At 40.8% G+C, this 13,410-nt stretch overlaps 1 protein-coding gene across 1 annotated transcript in view; it reads left to right on the top strand.

The window, feature by feature from the left end:
• Nucleotides 1-13,410, top strand: part of abcb10 (ATP-binding cassette, sub-family B (MDR/TAP), member 10) — a 130,171-nt gene that overhangs the window by 17,840 nt on the left and 98,921 nt on the right. Inside the window, exons 2-3 of the mRNA XM_039748287.1 lie at nucleotides 9,221-9,421; nucleotides 9,770-9,972. Of these exons, the coding sequence (XP_039604221.1) occupies nucleotides 9,221-9,421; nucleotides 9,770-9,972 (404 nt within the window). The remainder of the gene's footprint in view (nucleotides 1-9,220; nucleotides 9,422-9,769; nucleotides 9,973-13,410) is intronic.

The raw sequence follows: 13,410 nt of genomic DNA, 5'->3' as shown, positions 1-13,410 counted from the left end.
AAGATAAATACTTGTCATGAGCACGAGGCTCATGAAACACATGTTTAATAATGTGCTTTAGCTCCTATCATCATGAAAATGACATCACGTATACATCTCAGTATTTTAGTTATTCAGAGAGCTGTAATATCACAAATGTAATGGACTCTGTGTCCAGTTGGAGGAAAAGAGCCAGTTTAAGAAGCAAGTAGTGATTCACACACATAGATCACATACAGTAGAAGATCAAATACAAAACAAAGCATTTAACGTGCTACTTTAATTACGATGTGATTTGAGAAACTGGTTGATTAAACGATTTTAAGATGAAGTTTATAATGTTCTACTAAATGACAAAATAAACTACGTGATTAAAGTGGAAATGTCGAGATTGAAGTTGACATTTCGTGCTTTTTCCCCACTGTGTGCCTTTTTTCTCTGTACCCTAATAAACTTTCATATGACACTCAGACAGTGGGCTTACAACTCTTCTTTTCACGGCAACTTTGATATGTGACTTCTTTTTTATTTCCGGCACTGTGCAATTTGTGAATGTGAGCTTTCAAGTTTCTCCAACACGCTATGTCACTCGATCAACTTCATTTTGTTGATTATACCACGGTTTATTTGAACAAATAGTATGTTTTTCCTTTGCCTCCACTTGGTATTCGCTGAAATTCTTATATTTTCCCCGTGCTTTTCCCATTGTCTTTTCACAGAAGGCTGCGCTTAAGGGCAATTTATATTGATTTGCATATTCAAATAGGCGTAATTCTGGGAGGATTTGGGGCGTTACATAATGCGCATGCACGCGGCGTTAGTTTTCACGCTGATCGGGATTTATGTAGCGGAAGAAGCGTGGAAGTTAGACGCACAGATTCCTGCATCTGGATTTTTCTGTGCGTAAGCACATTTCGCTTTGTGCTTACGCCAAGTTATAGTGCGAGTTCTACGCACGGCGTTATACATGAGGCCCCAGGTCTTTTTGTGAATTCGCAGACATTGGAAATATGTGTCCCCGAGACACAGTCTGTTGAGTTTGCCAGTTACTTGCCATTGTCATTAAGTGGAGATGAGGATGCATGGGCTCCAAGTACGTTTTCCAGTTCTTGTCAGTGGCCGCCCAGTTGGGCATTGAAGTTCCTGATCAGGTCCTTCAGGTTTTAGGTAAAAATTCTATCAAAGATGTCTTTGAGATGTTCATAGAATTTGTCCTTTGCTGCATTTTTAGTGTATAAGCTTGTACGATGGTTGCTTTGGCGTTGCCAAGAGCAAATTGGGCTGTGATTATTTGATCACTGACTGCTTTCCATCCAATTAGTGCCTTCGTTGATTGTTAACCTAGGACGAGGTCGATTCCATGTTCATGCCGTTCTTCACTGCCTACATACAGGATGGTCTTGCCACTGCTGTTGATTTGTCCACTCTCTGTCCAACTGACCTCGCTTACACCAAGGATGTTTGAGCCTGTAATCATTGAAGACCCGTAGGAGTTGGGTGTGACTTCCAGTCTGATACAATGCTCGCACATTCCATGTCCCAGTTCTTGTGATGTTCTTGGCTGAGAAAAAAAACTTTGGGCATCAGACACCGATGCATGTTTGCTCTAGCACTGTCATATGACTCAAAACTGAATTCCTGCCTGGTTGACCAGAAATACATGAGATTCTTCTTGCTGTTTCTGTAGCCAGTCCCAATCCTGGATGCGAAAGCAGAAGGGTTGGGCATCGGGCTAGCAACCCATCCCTGTAAAACCTACAACCCCTACGGTAACAGGAAGAAGAATCTCCTCAGAATTACAAAAATAAAAATGCAGCTTTGTCAGGAGGAGGACAGCCTTATCACCAGCCTGGAGAAGGCATACCTCCTGGCATTGCAAGCAATCTTTGCTTCCATTTGGGAGACTGGCATCATCCCAACTGACTGGAAAACGGGACTTGTCATCCTTATCTGGAAAGGGAAGGGTGATCGCCTGTATTGCAGCAACTATAGGGGGATAAAATTGCTCTTGGTTCCGGGTAAGGTCCTTGCTAGGGTCGTCCTCAATAGGATCCGTGATCACTTGCTCACCTACCAACGACCAGAACAGTCTGGTTTTACGCCTGAGCAGTCTACCATAGACCGCATCCTGGCACTGAGGGTTCTCATGGGGTACAAACGCAAATATCGGCAGAGTTTCTTTGCAGCTTTTGTCGATTTTTCGTGAAGCTTGTGACTCAGTTGATCGAGCTGCCCTGTGGGACATCCTGAGGGTTCGCGGGATCCCTCGAGGTTGCTGAGTATCATGGCTGGCCTGTACACTGGTACTGTGAGTGCTGTGCAGAGTGGAGGCAGAACTTCTGTGTTTTTCCCAGTTGATTCTGCGGTTTGTCAGGAGTGTGTTCTTGCTCCTACTCTGTTCAGTGCTTGTATGGACTGGGTGTTGGGCAAGGTCATGGGGTCCAGTGGCTGTGGGGCACCTGCTGGTGAAGAAGGATTCACAGATTTTGACTTGCTGACTATGCTATGATCTTCGCGGAGTCAATGGAGGCCCTGATCGGGGCACTCAAGAGACTGAGCAAGGAGTCTGAGTGTTTGGGCTTGCAAGTGTCCTGGATAAAAACTAAGATCCAGGCCTTTAATGACCTCTTTGGCACAGCCATCAGCAGTGTGTCTGTCTGTGGAGAGAGTGTCAACCTTGTCGAGAGGTTTACTTACCTTGGCATTGACATTCATATCACTGGTAACTCTTCCTATGAAGTCAGTAGACAGATTGGGAGAGCATGGTAGGGTCATGAGGTCCCTGTAAAAGGGTGTATGGCGTTCCCGATATCTATGCAAAAGGATGAATGTCCAAGTCTTTAGAGTCCTGGTGCTTCCTGTCTTGCTATATAGTTGCATATCCAGTAACCTGAGACGAAGACTGGACTCCTTTGGTACTGTGTCTCTCCGGAAAATCCCTGGGTACTGTTGGTTTGACTTTGTTTCGAATGAGCAGTTGCTCATGGAGTCCCGAATGAGACACATTACCTGCATTGTAAGGGAGCATCAGTTACGGCACTTTGGCCATGTGGTGTGTTTCCCCGAGGGTGATCCAGCTTATAAGATCCTCATTGTTGGGGACCCGAGTGGCTGGTCCAGGCCAAGAGGGACACCCACGTAACACCTGGCTTCGGCAGATAGAGGGTCATTTCCGGAGGGTGAGACTGGACCGCGTGTCTGCCTGGGGGGTTGGCAACCGGGATCCTTAGTTGTTTCATCGTGTAGTGGGTGTGGCAACGCATTGTACCAGTGCATGGTCCCCAACTTGACTTGACTTTGTCAATGCCATCAAATTGCAAGTTGAGCGACCACAAGCATCCACAGTTTGTAAGAAGGAAATGCCTGCTGGGAGTAAACTGAATGTCTTGGCATTTAACTAGCCATAAAGGTTTTTGCTACCATGAAATGTAGGATTTGTTCAAAGATGCATGCAAAACTGCATTTGATCCTACATCTTTAACACCAGTATTTATCTATAAATGTGTTTTCTCTGTTAAATGAGTAGCTCTAAAATGAGAAATGCAATCCAGTTGCTCACATTCTTTCCCTCAGCTTTGTGTACTTATTTAATTAAATCTTTGTTAACTTGTTGTTCTAAACTTCGTGTTTTACTTTTTTAATCTCAAACTCGGATTCTGTAATAATTTGTGCACTATGAATTGGTGACCCTTTGTTATTGTCAGAGGAGGTAGAAGGGACATTGCCATCAGGTCAGGTCCAGGCATTTCTTCTGAGGATTCTAAGAATAGTTCCTCTAAATCTGGGGTAAGAGTCTGTTGTTTATTTTCACTACTTAAATCTAGTTTAGTTTCTAAATTAACTTCAGCAACAATACAAGCATGCCTTCTTCCACATTTTAACAGAATTGGAAAAAAGTTCCCTCTTCAAATTTTATGCATCTGAGAGAGAAAAGACTGTTTAGTTTCCTGATTAGCATTGGAAGGGACAAGGGTCCACATTTGCCGTCCAGACCCTGTATGTTTCCCCCCTATATTTCACAGGAAGTAGTACAGTCTCATATTGCGTAACATCACCATAGACACAGCAAATATCTGCTTGCTCCAACTTTTTACACCTTGGCTTTTGTAGCAGTTCTCGCTGGATCCTGCAGTGGTCACTACCCGAGTCTAGTAAAGCAAATTCTGTGGGAGAGAATTCAGAGTAACAGGTTGACGAGCATAGCTTTAGGTGCTCTGAGCTGTAGTTTGAGTGTGGCGCACTGGTACAGGGTGGCCCACAAAAAAGTAGCCCGCCTTCCTGCCAGAGTGGCGCGCCGATTGACTACCCTCATCACGAAAGCTGTGTAGGCGTGAGTGCAAACTTGTGAGTACGAGCTGAGCGACATGTATTCCATTCCACAAAGAATCATTTTCAGCACTTTCTGTAAAGAGTGAGTAAAGATTTTTGCATTTCAAGTTCTTTCTTTCTTTATGGAAAGGGCGCCTTTTTTCGCCAGGGAGACGGGCTACTTTTCCGTGGGCCACCCTGTATAAACTTGCATCAAGCGTAATTTACTCCTTAGGGAGCTGAATGAGGGCATGATGGTAGTTTTGGATCAGGTACCAGCCTAGGTTAGCCAGTCTAGGATAGTCTCTCAGAGTAGCCTTTGCACCCTCCATCTCTTATTACTAAATCTATCAAACACCACACATCACTTCTAAGCATCTAATTAAGGAGCTCTTTCAAGTTTCTCTATTATGTATTCCACAGGATCATTCCAAAATCAGCTTTGAATGAAATTCAAAAAGTCCTGTGTTTGAGCTCTTATCAGACAGTAAGTTGATTTGTCAAACTCTGAACTTAAATCCCTTAACTAGAGAACTTGAAGTGGTATGAAGAAGAATTTGTCCTTCATAAAATCATAGTCATCCATCCTGATGAAGGAAATATTCTCTATAGCCTGTTAAGCATTGCCAGTTAGCAAAGTGGCAAGGACAGTGGCTCAATTTCTTCTGTCCCAGCACATCATTGTGGCGGTGCAACCAAAGGTAAATAGAAAGCTCTCACGGTCATCGATAGCAAATATTTTGTATAGCCTATCCCTTGCACATATAGGAACCCTCTCTTCAAGATCGGGGGAAGCACGACACATTCGGCATAATATTACTGTTGTTGTTGAACCATTTTTGTGCAACTCCATTCCTGGTACCAGTTGTCACATATTGGGTTCAGAGTTTCACAAATAACACTCAGAATAGTACTTTTAAACAAGTTTTATTTTTGAACTTAACACTAGAATTAGCAAAGCCTACGAAAAAACTCCATCCCACCTTAAATCCGTTTCGCATTTCTCCGTCAGCGTCATTTGTCTTGTAAATGTGTCGACAAGCAGCCTGCTATCACATTTCTCCAGCACCGCACAAAGTTTTCTCAGTTCAGGTCTATTTACCTGCGTGTCAGTTGCTTAGAGTTGTATAGAGTAAATACTATATCGTTATTTGGAACACATGCATTTCATGTCTGTTCCGTGTCTGTAACAATCTATGTAAACACATTGTTAATACAGAAATGTTTTTCATGTTTTAGTAATAATTGACAAAATGTAGACATGAAAAGTATAATGTGTGGAGCCTGAAGTCCAAATATCAAATAAACACTTTCACTAAAGGTGCAAGTATAACAAAACAAGTGCACTTTTATTCAAAAACTAGACATTAAGCCCGTTACAATAATGGGCGCTAGAACAGTAAAGCATCAACATTAGTAGGTACAGTCTCTATTAAATGGCAAGAGACCTTGTATGTGGCTGTAATATGCGTCACTGTATTGTGTGCCTTTAATTTTCTCTCTCAGTAATACTGGTTTGTATTTCCGTAAAATGCCTGCAATTTTGTCTGACAGTAATACAGTGGAACCTCGGGTCACGACCATAATTCGTTCCAAAACTCTGGTTGTAACCCGATTTGGTCGTGAACCGAAGTAATTTCCCCCATAGTATTGTATGTAAATACAATTAATCTGTTCCAGACCGTATGAGCTGTATGTAAAAATATTTTGTTTTTAAGTTTTTAAGCACAAATATAGTTAATTATACCATTGAATGCACAGCGTAATAGTAAACTAAATGTAAAAACATTGAATAACACTAAGAAAACCTTGAACAACAGAGAAAACTAACACTGCAAGAGTTTGTGCTATAGCCTTACGACCCGCTCCCTAAAAACACTTTTTTTTTTAATGAGTTTTAAGCACAGGGATATAAATGAACATTTGAAAAATCTGTAATTTAATAAACAACCAATAAAAGTAACATTGCAACAATACACATGCGCGCCTGTGAGTGTCTGTGTCTATCTCGCGGGCCTAAGTGTGTGTGTGTGTCTGTCTCTCGCATGTGTGTGTCTCTCTCTTAAGCGCGCGCCTCTGTGTCTGTGTGTGTGTGTCTCTCTCTCTCGCCTGTGTGTGTCTGTCTGTCTCTCTCTCTCTCTCACGCGCGCCTGTGTGTGTCTCGCACACGCCTGTGTGTGTGTCTGTCTGTCTCGCACACGCCTGTGTGTGTGTCTGTCTGTCTCGCGCGCGCCTGTGTGTGCGTGTCTGTAGCATGCGCGCCTTACCGCTTACTGCTGTGCCACTCGTATAAAGGCAGTGTCAGTTTCGCACCCTAACGCAGGTTCTTTTTCTGCAGTTATATTCTTGAATAAAAGTGCACTTCGTTTGTTATACTTGTACCTTTTGTGAAAGTGTTTATTTGATATTTGGACTTCAGGCTTCACACATTATACGCTTCATGTCTACTTTTTGTCAATTATTGCTAAAACATGAAAAACGTTTCTGTTTTAACGATGTGTTTACATAAATTGTAGACACTGAACATACATGAAATGCATGTGTTCCAAATAACGATATAGTATTTACTCTATACAACTCTAAGCAACTGACACGCAGGTAAACAGACTTGAGATATGAAAACTTTGTGCGGAGGGGGTTTATGATAGCAGGCTGCTTGTTGACACATTTACAAGACAAAAGACGCTGATGGAGAGGGGCGAACGGATTTAAGGTGAGACTGATTTATGAGTTTTTTCGTAGGCTTTCATAATTCTAGTGTTAAATGAACAACTTTGGAGTCCTTTGAACTCCCACAGCAAATATGATAAACTTGTTCACTCATTTGATTCCAGTCGAGAGTTCCTCGGAATTCAAAGAATTCAGAAACGTCAAGCTGCAGAGAAAAGGGAATGTCAGGGAGTGAACTGAACATATTGGCAATTTGCCAACTGTGAAGGTTTTTGTTTCCATAAGATATGAGACTTTTACAAAGTTGCATTCGACTCTGCATCCTTAAAGCCAGAATCTGTCTGAAAATGTGTTTTCTCTGTAATTGAATCGGCTTTAATTGAACTCTGTCTCTCTCTCTACCTCTCTACATAGGAAGCAAAAGTTTGTGATACGGTTTGCGTATTAGTAGCTATAGATCCATAAAGGGAGAAAATGAGCCACGTATCTTAAAATAGTATTTATTCCTAAGCTTTCGAAAACCTGCCAGGTGTCATCATTAGAGGAAAATGATCAGACATACTGAAATCAAAGGCAATATATAGCTGGTGAATAGTGTGGATGGAAGGTGGGGTTCGGAAGATATCTGATAGGATAGTCCATAAAGTGTATGCTGATTTGTGTGCCATCTTGATACCAGATCTGGACTTTCTGACACACCTAAGGGAGGGTGTATGTGCGGTGGCTGACCAATACCAAAAGCAAAAAGTCGACCACAAAGACATGAAACTCATGTTACAGCATTCCATGCAGTGCATGCCCAGTGGTATATGTTCCTCTGGACACATTTAACTAGAATACTGTAAAATTCAGGGCCAATAGTAAGAGAACCAGAGAGCTGGCTGAATCGTGGCTCTCTAATGAAAATTCCATTAACAGATATTTGGACTTGAACCTAGCATACGCAGGCTTAAAAAGAAAAATATCTAAATAATAAAAAAGACTTTATGATCAACATCTTCCAAACCCCACCTTACTAATCAACCCTCCATCCCTCCCCTTACATTACCAGCCTTCTCCAGCTATATACTGTCTTTGATTCCTGTATATCTAATAATTTTCCTCTGATGATGATACCTGGCAGTTTGTCAGTCTTAGGAATTAAAAACTATTTTAAGATATGTGACTCATTTTTTCGCCTAAGATGATCCGCTGTGGCAACCCCTAACGGGAGCAGCAGAAAAAAGAAGATGATGATGGATCTACAGTGTAGCTATAAAAACATACATACTAGCTTTGCTACCCTTCTAAGACTGGTTGAAATTCAAGTAATCAATGCAGACCTCGGAGTTAATGTTTGCAATGCACCATTTATTGGAAAGCATTTTGTAACGCATGTATTAATTCATTGCAACAGATGGCGCATCACAAACATTTGTAACAGTAAAATTTACGATGAACAAGTTTGCAACTGTGGCCCCTTGTTAATAGGAACTCATTTTAAAGTAACATCCTCAATCCACTGTACTAATTTCTTTCATAATTTTAAACACTTCAGTAATGTCACTTCTTAATCTCTGTTTCCTTAAACTGAAAAGGTTCATCTCTTTTAATCTTTCCTCAGAACTCATTCTTTGTAGTCCTGGAATCAGCCTAGTAGATCTGCTTTGGACTTTTTCAAGCACTGCTATAGAGTGTGTATTGTTTTACTAATCTGTATTACCCATTTAATAGCTATTTCTAATCTATTAGCTTGAATATTTATTCTAATTTTATTTTTACAAGCTTGCCTTTTATGGTGATGGTTTACACAGAAAAATGTTTAATTCTTAGAATTTTGCTGGCACATCACAATGAAAAAAGTAAAATATGTATGTTTGCTGTTTGCCTGGATTTGCTTTGTGTTGGGTTTTACATTTTTCTGTTAGTATTGTTATTGTATATTTGATTATGCCTTTATCAAATGTTACTTATAAGATCAGCATTCAGTACAGCTGCTTATATGTTTTTTTTTTTACAACTGGTCAAGTCCAACGCTCTATCCGCTATGTCATACTAAATATAAATATATGCTGTCAGCTAAACTGGTGAAGGTTTATACATGGTTAATGTACATTAGATGAAGACTCAAAATAAAATGTATATGTAGAGGAAGAATACATTTGCAATTTAATATTTACTACTGACCATTAATAATGCTGAAAGATAGAGAAAGGAAAGAAAGCCTCCCAACTATGATTTATGTATAGTGATGATCTTTTACTATTTTTATGTTTTCAATCAGCTGCTGTTTGCTTCCTGGCTGTTTCTAGTACAGTTACTATGGCTGCTCCGTTTTACCTTGGAAAAATTGTTGATGCCATCTATGTTGGTTCAAATGGGGACATAAATGCCACTCTGACCTCATTATGTGGAACACTGGCAGGTGTTTTTCTGTGTGGAGCCATTGCTAATGCTATCCGGGTCTACCTTATGCAGATTTCAGGTATAGTATACAGGTTGTCTGATGATTAAGAAAGATATATCGAATATGTTACTTGACAGCTAAGAGAAAAGAGGGATTTAGAAGCTCTGATATTAAGATGTAACCCTTTTAAATGGCTTTTCATATTTAATGTTCATGCTTGTTTTCAAATTTATATTTTTATTAAGTTAAAGTAATAGAATGTTTTTTTAAACATACTGTACTTGTTATATGTTTTTTAAACTGCCTGTGTGTAAAAGATTGATTTTAATTATACATTCTTCCTTCCTTTCTTAATATCATATAATTTATAAATGGAATATTGAATGTCAAAAAAAATCTAAACTATTTTTCTATGAATTTTTCCAGGGCAAGAGATAGTGAGAAATTTGCGACATTCCCTTTTTTCCTCAATTTTGAGGCAGGAATTGGGATTTTTTGACAAAACCAGTACTGGAGAGCTTATTAATCGTCTGTCCTCTGATGCTACTCTGGTGGGGCGTGCTTTAACTGAGAACCTGTCAGATGGCTTGAGAGCTGTTGCTCAAGCAACTGCTGGCATTGGCATGATGGTAAATATTTCATAGATATGTTTTGATTAACTTTAAGTAGTTTTTATTTGTTTTTCATGTTTAAAACTATTAAGTGTTTTTTTAGAATAAGGACATTTTAAAATATCTTAATTTTCCATCTATATTCTAAATTTCATCTCATTATTAGATCTGCTTAACCTAATTTGGGGTTGCATTAACAGGAAAGATCTAAAAACAGGCTGTAAGTCCCTCTCAGGGCCCACTGTATATACTGACATTTAGTATAGAACACCAGAGTGCTTGAAAAGTCTGTACACCTATAGTTTTCTGTCCATAAGCAAGTTTATGTTGGTCCCTATTCTTTTAAACTAAACTTCTGGACATTTCTTCCTTAATGGCCTTTTCAGCTTATTGCTCAAGCTAAGTCATCTTAATGTTGCCTCTGGCCTTATGCCATCCCTTACTTCTTTTTTTTCTATTAAAAAAATAATCATAAATTGGCATTCCTTTTAAAACAAATTACTCTGTCATATAATTATAGACTGCACAGTGCAAGTTTTGGGCACTTTTGTTATATATTTTAATGCCATATTAACTTTGGTTATTAGATATCAGTTCTTATTGAGTTTATTAGTCTTCAGAAGCAGAGATAACTTTTTATTTATGCTGTATATGTATTATTGTGACCAAAAGGGTCACCTGAGCTATGCGGCAGCAGTGCCAACCACTATACCATCATGCCTCCGTGAAATCAAAAAAGAAAGTGCAAAATCAGAGACATACAGTCATAAATACTTCATCAAAACAAAGTATAATGCTGAAATAATAAAATGTCAGAAAAAATATGCTTGTCTTTTAAAGGCAGAAAATTCAAAGTGGCATTGTTTTTATTGAAACTACTGGCTCATTCTATTTTTTGAAGTTGCACTGAAAGCTTTCTAAACTGTCTGTGCTGATGCTTTGCACTTTTTATTCTATCAAAAAGATAGAAGCAAAGCGTCTTGTAAATATTAATGAATCTTTCATTATTATTATTATTATTTCATAGAGTCTCCGCTATTTGGGTGGGGGTGTCCGGCTCCTTCAAAGTTTGTTTTCACTCTCGTGGCACCACATGCTAGTTATTATGCATAGATCGGGCATGCAGCTCCTTCTCTTATGTTGATGTGGAACTCAAAGATGGACCTGCACATTTGGCTTTAAGCACAGATAACTCAACCTACAGGGTCTGTAATGCAAATGATCAGCATTATATACCAGGGAAGCGGTCCTATCAGTGTTGGCTGTTACAGCTACGGAGGATATGGTCCCCTGAGGCAGAGCAGGCTCTGAGAGACTGCTTTGGAACTACAGACTGGGATATATTGCTGAGATCACATAGTGAGAACATTGAAGAGGCTGTTGAATGCACAACTGATTACATCAACTTCTGTATGGACATTGTAGTTCCAGTAAGAACAGTATGCTGCTATGCTAACAACAAGCCATGGATTACAAGTGACATCAAGGGCCTTTTGAACCAGAAGAAAAGGGCTTTTAAAGGTGGTGATAAGCATGAGCTGAAGTGCGTGCAGAAGGAACTCCGAGTCCAGCTCAGGGCGGCGAAAGAGCAGTACAGGAGAAAGCTGGAGCAGAAGTTGCAGAACAACAGTATGAAGGAAGTGTGGGATGGGATGAAGATTATCACTGGCTGCAGCTCAAAGCGGGGTGCCACCATCGAGACAGACGTGGAGAGAGCAAACCAAATGAACAACTTCTTTAATAGGTTTGATCACAGTAACCCACTCTCACCTCGGAGTACTGCATCCTCCAACCATCCTTCTGCTGATACCAGCATAGGTGAGACATCCCCACCCACAATTACAGCAGCCCAGGTGAGCAGAGAGCTGAAAAGACTTTGTGCCAGCAAAGCAGCGGGTCCAGATGGTGTATCGCCACGATTGCTGAAGGCCTGTGCGTTGGAACTGGGGAGTCCTCTAAAGCGCATCTTCAACCTGAGCCTGGAACAGGGACAGTCCCGAGGCTTTGGAAAACATCTTGTATCACTCCTGTCCCAAAGGTATCACGTCCTAGTGAGCTGAATGACTTCCGCCTGTTGCTCTGACGTCACATCTGATGAAGACAATGGAGCGGCTGCTGCTTCACCACCTGAGGCCACAGGTCCGTCACGCCCTCGACCCTCTACAGTTCGCATACCAGGAGAAGGTGGGAGGAGGATGCCATCATCTATATGCTTCATCGATCCCTCTCCCACCTGGACAGAGGCAGTGGTGCTGTAAGAATTATGTTTTGGACTTCTCTAGCGCCTTCAACACCATCCAACCTCTGCTCCTTAGGGATAAGCTGACTGAGATGGGAGTAGATTCACACCTTGTGGCATGGATTGTGGACTATCTTACAGACAGACCTCAATATGTGCGTCTTGGGAACTGCAGGTCTGACATTGTGTGCAGCAATACAGGGGCACCGGAGGGGACTGTACTTTCTCCGGTCCTGTTCAATCTATATACATCAGACTTCCAATATGACTCGGAGTCCTGCCACGTGCAAAAGTTCGCTGATGACACTGCTATTGTGGGCTGCATCAGGAGTGGGCAGGAGGAGGAGTATAGAAACTAATCAAGGACTTTGTTAAATGGTGCGACTCAAACCACTTACACCTTAACACCAGCAAGACCAAGGAGCTGGTGGTGGATTTTAGGAGGCCCAGGCCCCTCATGGACCCTGTGATCATCAGAGGTGACTGTGTGCAGAGGGTGCAGACCTATAAATATCTGGGAGTGCAGCTGGATGACAAATTGGACTGGACTGCCAATACTGCTGCTCTATGTAAGAAAGCTCAGAGCAGACTATACTTTCTGAGAAGGTTGGCATCCTTCAACATCTGCAGTAAGATGCTGCAGATGTTCTACCAGACGGTTGTGGCAAGTGCCCTCTTCTACACGGTGGTGTGCTGGGGTGGCAGCATAAAGATGAAAGACCCCCACGCATGGACAAACTTGTTAAGAAGGCAGGCTCCATTGTAGGATTAAAGTTGGACAGTTTAACATCTGTGGCAGAGCGACGGGCATTAAGCAAACTCCTGTCAATCATGAAGAATCCACTGCATCCACTTAACAGGATCATCTCCAGGCAGAGGAGTAGCTTCAGTGACAGACTTTTGTCACTGTCCTGCTCCACTGACAGACTGAGGAGATCGTTCCTCCCCCACACTATGTGACTCTTCAATTCCACCCGGGGGAGTAAATGCGAACATTAATTTTATTTTAATTCTTTTCATTTTTATTACTATTTAATTTAATATTGTTTCTTTGTATCAGTATACTGCTGCTGGATTATGTGAATTTCCCCTTGGGATTAATAAAGTATCTATCTATCTATCTATCTATCTATCTATCTATCTATCTATCTATCTATCTATCTATCTATCTATCTATCTATCTATCTATCTATCTATCTATCTATCTATCTATCTAT

Source organism: Polypterus senegalus, chromosome 3, assembly GCF_016835505.1.
Source record: "Polypterus senegalus isolate Bchr_013 chromosome 3, ASM1683550v1, whole genome shotgun sequence".
Taxonomy (NCBI): domain Eukaryota; kingdom Metazoa; phylum Chordata; class Cladistia; order Polypteriformes; family Polypteridae; genus Polypterus; species Polypterus senegalus.
This window is presented reverse-complemented; position numbering and strand designations above follow the sequence as displayed.